Source organism: Anopheles coluzzii, chromosome 2 (genome assembly GCF_943734685.1).
Source record: "Anopheles coluzzii chromosome 2, AcolN3, whole genome shotgun sequence".
NCBI classification, from domain to species: domain Eukaryota; kingdom Metazoa; phylum Arthropoda; class Insecta; order Diptera; family Culicidae; genus Anopheles; species Anopheles coluzzii.
In genome coordinates, this window is record NC_064670.1 from 68,105,367 (window position 1) to 68,112,698 (window position 7,332).

The 7,332-nt window shown below is 48.0% G+C and overlaps 1 protein-coding gene across 1 annotated transcript; it reads left to right on the forward strand.

Moving 5' to 3' along the window:
- The first annotated feature begins 726 nt into the window (after positions 1–726).
- LOC120961198 (uncharacterized) lies at positions 727–5,990 on the forward strand. Its single transcript, XM_049611042.1, has 3 exons — positions 727–4,889; positions 5,450–5,673; positions 5,737–5,990. The coding sequence occupies exons 1-3, from the start codon at positions 727–729 to the stop codon at positions 5,988–5,990; spliced, it is 4,641 nt and encodes a 1,546-aa protein (XP_049466999.1).
- Positions 5,991–7,332: the final 1,342 nt, after the last annotated feature.

Sequence of the window (7,332 nt, forward strand, 5' to 3'; positions counted from 1 at the left end):
GGGAACGCGTCACCCTTAGTACGCCTAGCGTAAGGTAGAGGGTGCTTTCAAGAAATTTACCTACGTGTAAATTGGACTTCATCTTAATTCTATTAAGGCCGGGCTACATTGATCGTACTCGCAAGCGTAATTTTGATTTTCACTAGCGCATCTGGCGGCGACTGGTTGAAGCTATTTTTGGTTATCCAGGGAATGGTCATGCCGGATCTCAAAATTAAGTAGTTTTTTCATCGTTTTTTGCCATGAAAATGGATGCAATGCGTGCAAGACATGTGCATCTACCTTTTACAAAACTTTTCTCGTCCAAATTAAGTTAAAAACATGGAAAAATTACATATTTTCTAAAACGGCTCCAAATTGTTTGGAAAAATGCTTCCGTCAGCCGCCGCCAGGTGCGCTAGTGAAAATTAAAATTACACCAGAGAGTACGATCAATGTAGCCCGGCCTTTACGCAGTGCAAACTGCTGTAGTTTGGTATCGTGCAGCTCGAATTCCCGCATGGTGCAGCTCGAATTCCCGAATTTTGCGGTATATAAGCAAGTTTAACTGAATAAATTTAGTCAAGTTCCAGAGTTCAAATCAACAACATCGTGTCTTTATCATCATCTTCAAACTTCCTCTTCATCATTAACATTTGGTCCTTCGAGCCGGATTAGTGTGCGAGTGATCCACAGTTCGCGTTTAGGGAAGTTTGTGAAAAGTAAAGTTTGTGTTAGAAAGTAACTATGCCCGTTGACCATTCTCCCGCCAAAGAAGTGGTTCCAGCGGCCAACAACATGGAGGAAAGCCAAAGTTCCACCGTCAGAGAATTTGGCTCCGTTCCAGACGTCACCAAATTGGACCGTCAACGCACTCACCTGGAGTGGCAGCTTGACCGTCTAGAACAGATGTTCGTCAAACACAGCACCGACGTTCACTCGCTGAAAACCATAGCAGACCGAGTGAAGGTGCTTGCTTTGGACTACAAACAATGGTACGACTCGATCTTGGACGTTGTGAGCGACGACCAGGCTCAGGAGGCAATCGAGCGATATGGCGTGTTCGACGACAAAGTATTCGAGTTAAGCAAAAACATCGAATACCAGTTGGCATCGCAGATCCCATTGCCTACAACACCAAACCCATTTTTCGGCAGTGAGCAGAAACCCACGACAGTCCCAGTGCGTGCAAGACTTCCCGAAATCGTGCTACCACATTTCGACGGAAATATTCGCGACTGGCCTGCCTTCCGTGACGCGTTTCAATCACTGATTCATTCGTCAGAACAGCTGACCGAATGTGACAAACTACATTACCTTGCTGCGTCGCTGACGAAGGACGCACGCGCGGTGATCGACGCGTTGGAAATTACATCCAAAAACTACGACGTAGCCTGGAAGCTGTTGTCCGAGCGCTACGAGAACAAGTACCTCATCGTCAAAACCACCGTTGAGGCGTTATACAGCATATCACCGCTGAGGAGAGAATGTGCAGATTCTCTAAGCCGACTCGTCGACGATTTTGAGCGTAACCTTCGAATCCTCGAAAAGGAAGGCGAGAAACCAGATGCATGGAGCACGCTACTGGTGTTCAGGCTAAGCTCGCTGCTGGATCCAACAACCCTGCGTCATTGGGAGCTTCACCGGAAGTCTACGACCATCCCAACGTACAAGGACTTAGTGCAATTCGTCCGCAACCATTGCCATGTACTGAAGTCCTTCTCCAAGCCAGCCAGCGGAGCCAAAACCGGAGACACCATGCGCAGCAACCCTCGAGTGCAAACCATCCATGCTGCGACCAGTGCTGTGCATAGTGTTGCGTACAACGAAAAGTGCAAATTGTGCGGTGTTTCGAAACATTCAGTGTTCCGGTGTGAATTAATGAACAATATGAGTGTTGCAGATAGAAAACAACTAGTGCAGTCGAAAGGATTGTGCTTCAACTGCCTTTCTCCAGCTCATCGTTTACGACAGTGCACATCAAGCGGATGCAAGATCTGCCAACAACGGCATCATACGTTGCTGCACGAAGCAGCGCCAGCAACTGAGGCGTTGAATACTCCATCCACTAGTTCTACCTGTCCTCCTCAGTCCCTTACCCACTGTTCCATCCAGATCGAAAACAGTGTTGTGTTGCTGCAAACCGTGCTGGTCCAGGTAGAGGAGAATCACGGACGATGTCATCTAGCACGTGCCTTGCTGGATTCCGGAGCACAACTCAACATCATCACCGAGCGCCTTACTCAACGGCTGGGTGTGGCGAAACGACGAGAGAATCATCGCATCGGAGGAATCGGAGAAGTTTCCGTGACGTCACAACATTCGGCTGTGTTAAGGATCCATTCTTTAGACAGCGAATACACAGCATCCGGAAAGTTCCACGTACTCAGCAAGCTCACTCGTGAGCTCCCATCAAGCCGTATCAACACAAGCAGCTGGCAGATACCTCGTCAAGTTCAGCTGGCCGATCCTTCGTTTCACAGTCCTGGCCCGATCGACCTCATCATCGGAGCAGAGCTGTACTACGACGTCGTTAAGGAAGGACTCATCAAGCTATCCCACGAAAGAGTGACACTCCAAAACACTGCTTTTGGTTGGGTGATAGCAGGTAGAGTCAATGTTCATGGACCATCACCATCTTCATCCATCGTGGGACACGTCTGCAGTACGAGCATCGAAGAGCAGCTGAGCAAATTCTGGGAGCTGGAGACTTGCCGAGCTACCAGCACATTATCCGCCGAGGAGAGCAACTGTGAGAAACAGTTCGCAGCCACCACCACCAGAGATACCGATGGTCGATTCATCGTGCAGCTACCGAAGCGAGAGGAGAAGCTGGCTCTTCTTGGGGACTCGAAAGGGATAGCCACACGTCGGTTCCTTGCCTTGGAACGTCGGCTCTCCTCGAATGCCTCATTGAAGACAGCTTACACACAGTTCATCGAGGAGTACGCAGAACTTCAGCACATGACAGAAGTAGCCGAGAGCGATGTTACAACTTCATCACCATCATACTATCTTCCACATCACTGCATCGTGCGACCAGATAGTACCACCACTAAACTCCGAGTGGTGTTCGACGCTTCGTGTGCATCAGACACCGGGACATCTTTAAACGATGCACTGATGATCGGACCCACTATCCAAGACGACCTGATGTCCATTCTATTGCGGTTTAGAATGTCGAAATTTGCCCTGGTAGCAGACATCGAGAAGATGTACCGGCAAATCAACATAGCTGCCATCGATCGTCCGCTGCTACGAATTCTGTGGCGAAATTCTCCAACCGAGCCGATACGGACGTTCCAGCTCAACACCGTCACCTACGGCACATCATGTGCTCCGTATTTGGCCACCAAAACCCTGCAAGTGCTATCTCAGGTCGGAGCTAGCACCCATCCCGAAGCGGCAACCATCCTCGGCCGAGACTTCTACATGGACGACATGCTGACTGGCGTAAACAGCATTCCCGAGGGTCAACGAGTATGTCAGCAACTCATCGATCTCCTGGCTTCTGGTGGGTTCTGCTTGCGGAAATGGGCCACCAACAACAGGCAGATCTTCGAACATCTGCCCCAGCATCTGCAAGATGAAAGGACGATTCTCAACTTGGATGCGAAGTCACCGATCATCAAGACACTCGGACTGAAGTGGAACGTTTCCACCGACGCTTTTGTATTCAACATCCCGCGCTGGAACGCAGACAACATCATCACCAAACGAAACGCGCTTTCGGATGTCGCGAAACTGTTCGACCCAATCGGACTGGTTGGACCAGTTATCATCCAAGCCAAGCTGTTCCTTCAAGAGCTGTGGAGATGTCAGATAGCCTGGGACGAGCCGTTAACACCAGCACTACAAAACCGATGGCTTTTGTTTCGCGAGAAGTTGGCCATGCTGCAAACAATCCACATTCCACGCTGGCTCTTAACCGATCAACGAGCAACGAATCTACAAATGCATTGCTTTTGTGATGCATCCGAGAAGGCGTACGGAGCGGCGATTTACTTGCGTTCGACCAACACCGATGGACGTGTGACAACCAACCTCATCACTGCAAAATCCAAGGTGGCACCACTAGCAGACTCCCGTAAACAAAAGCGTGTTTGCTTACCCCGGCTGGAGCTTTCTGCAGCACTGCTACTGGCACACTCGTACGAGAAGGTGTCAGACGCCTTGAAGCTTCAGGTCGAGACCATCTTTTGGTCTGACTCAACCATCGTCCTGCATTGGTTGTCTGCAACTCCGTCACGCTGGAAAACCTTCATCGCTAACCGGGTGTCCGAGATCCAACACATCACTCACGGTAAGGAGTGGAGACACGTACCAGGAACGGACAATCCTGCGGACATCATCTCCCGAGGAATGGATGCAGATCAGCTGGAAACTTCAACCCTTTGGTGGCACGGACCAGACTGGCTGGCGCAACCATCAGAGGAATGGCCGAACACTCATCAACCTCGACAGGAAGAATTCACCACGGACGAATTGGAGGAGCGACCAATCTGCATGGCTGTACAATCCGTGGCTCCGAACGAACTTTTTAGCCTCCGTTCAACGTTCACCGGACTGCAACGTCTGGTTGCGTGGCTAAGAATATTCCGACACAACACGAATCCTGCTAATCATCAACAACGCAGATTGGATCATCATCTCAGCTTGGAGGAACTAGCCGAATCTACACTGTGTCTAGTTCGCCTCGCTCAAGCTGAATCATTCCCAGAAGACATCAAACATCTATCGAAAGGCGATTCGGTCGGCAACAATTCACCTTTAAAACTACTAGCACCGTTTCTACAAGATGGCCTGCTACGAGTGGGCGGAAGATTGCGACATGCACCAATCCCGTTCGACCGAAAGCATCCGTACATCTTACCCGCCAACCATCCGCTGACGAATCAGATTGCAACTCTGTATCATCGGACCTATCAACATGCGAATCCACAACTACTGATAGCGAGCATGCGAGAACGATTCTGGCCACTGCGAGCAAAAAACCTGGCCAGAAGAATCGTTCACTCCTGCTACAAATGCTACCGTTGCCGCCCCACACCTGCACAACAACTCATGGGCGACCTTCCAGCAGAGAGAGTTACACCAACGTCAACTTTCTTACACACCGGAGTCGACTTGTGTGGACCAATACAGTATCGACACACATCTCGGAAGGCGCAACTCATCAAGGGCTACGTAGCGATTTTCGTCTGTATGGCAGTGAAGGCTGTCCACATCGAATTGGTCGCGGACCTGTCTACCAACGCATTCCTTGCGGCACTTCGACGATTCATCGGACGACGCGGGAAACCGGCTCTCATCGAATGCGACAACGCTAGGAATTTCTTGGACGCTTCCCGAGAAATTGCCTCCTTGTCCAAGCAATTCAACCACCAGTGGCAAACATCAGTGATTAAGTCCTGCATCGACGATGGCATCCATTTCAAGTTCATCCCACCTCGCTCGCCCAACTTTGGAGGTCTTTCAAAACACACTTCAAGCCAACCGTTGGGAACGCCATCCTCACGAGCGACGAACTCAACACGCTACTGATCCAGATTGAAGGATGCCTCAACTCTAGACCACTTACACCACTCTCCAATGACCCATCTGATCTGGAAGTGCTGACCCCAGGTCACTTCCTCATTCATCGCCCCATCGTATCCCTGGCCGAACCATCGCTGGAAAAGCTGCCGTTCAACCGTCTCGATCGCTGACAAAAGGTGCAAGAGTTTGTCCGTCGACTATGGAAACGCTGGTCAACAGACTACTTGTCCGGACTACAGCAGAGAACCAAGTGGACCAAGCAGAAGGACAACGTGAAGCTGGATACCATGGTGCTGCTGAAGGAGGACGGTCTACCTCCATCGAAATGGTGTCTTGGCCGCGTCACGCAGATCATCAAGGGAGCTGACGACAACATCCGAGTGGTCATCGTCAAGACGAAAGATGGAGACTTCAAGCGTTCCATCTCTAAAATCTGCGTTCTTCCCACCGACGAGCCATCCAGTTCATCCTAGTTGAATTAGATAATTCAACGCGGGGGAGTATGTTACGGCAAGCGTAATGGTAACGCGTCACCCTTAGTACGCCTAGCGTAAGGTAGAGGGCGCTTTCAAGAAATTTACCTACGTGTAAATTGGATCTTAATTCAATTACGCAGTGCAAACTGCTGTAGTTTGGTATCGTGCAGCTCGAATTCCCGCATGGTGCAGCTCGAATTCCCGAATTTTGCGGTATATAAGCAAGTTTTTTACTGAATAAATTTAGTCAAGTTCCAGAGTTCAAATCAACAACATCGTGTCTTTATCATCATCTTCAAACTTCCTCTTCATCATTAACAAAGGGTATTCCGAAACTATAAATCAATCAGCAACTAGAGAAAGTATTGGAATAAGCGAGAAATGAAACACCGGTCAAAATAGTAGCCACTCGTTATGCTACTCGCTCGATGCTGATGAGGCGCTTCACGAAATCCAATATCTTGTCACGACTTGGACAACTTTAAGCAATAAAAAGATGAGGCATTGATGCGACATTGTTCAGGAATAGATGAGAAATTCTATGGGATTACCAATTTAAATTGTTGAATTTTGACATGGTGGAAAATGGATTAAATTATTAACAAGTCCTTCAAAAAATACTGGGTCGTGGTCTTTTCGCGGAGTAATTTCCTTAAAAAAAGTTCTAGACTGTTGTTCTGTAAGCTGGAGTAACGTCAGCTGTAAGTGCGCGATATGTCAATAATGCTTTAGATGCTGCATTCTACGATATATTACAAGCGCCGTTTACAATTCCTAAATTCATGGCTGAATGAACAACCATTGTTGCAGTTGGCCAAGAATTGGTTCATAAACGTACCAGGACGTGGAAAGTGATAGAATTTGTTAGAATACTGTAAAACTCTTCACTTTCTAACCTTTTCTACAGGTGTCCATCTTACCCTTCATGGTGTCCATCTTTCCCATATCAGGTCTTCTTACCGTCCGTCTTACCTGAACATTTCAAAACAGCACGAAAAAAAACATGTTTTTCATTCATGAAAAAAACGCAAAAATCGATGGAAACTTAAAAATTTCAACACATTTTCTGATAAAACATGAGTGTAAGATAATGTATGCACATTTTCATGGTCGTTGCACTTATATATCCCTAGATTTTTACCATTTCCCTTAACGTGTCCGTCTTTACCTACCTTCCCCTATCCCTCATTTTAATATTTGACCTTCCGTTGACTGTAACTAAGCATTGGTTGGCTTAACATGAGCGGACTAGTGCATTCAATGATCTTTTGTTTGAATTGTTTTTTTTTTTTGCACAAGTGCAACTAACTGCACTAACAAATAACATAAAACCACTACG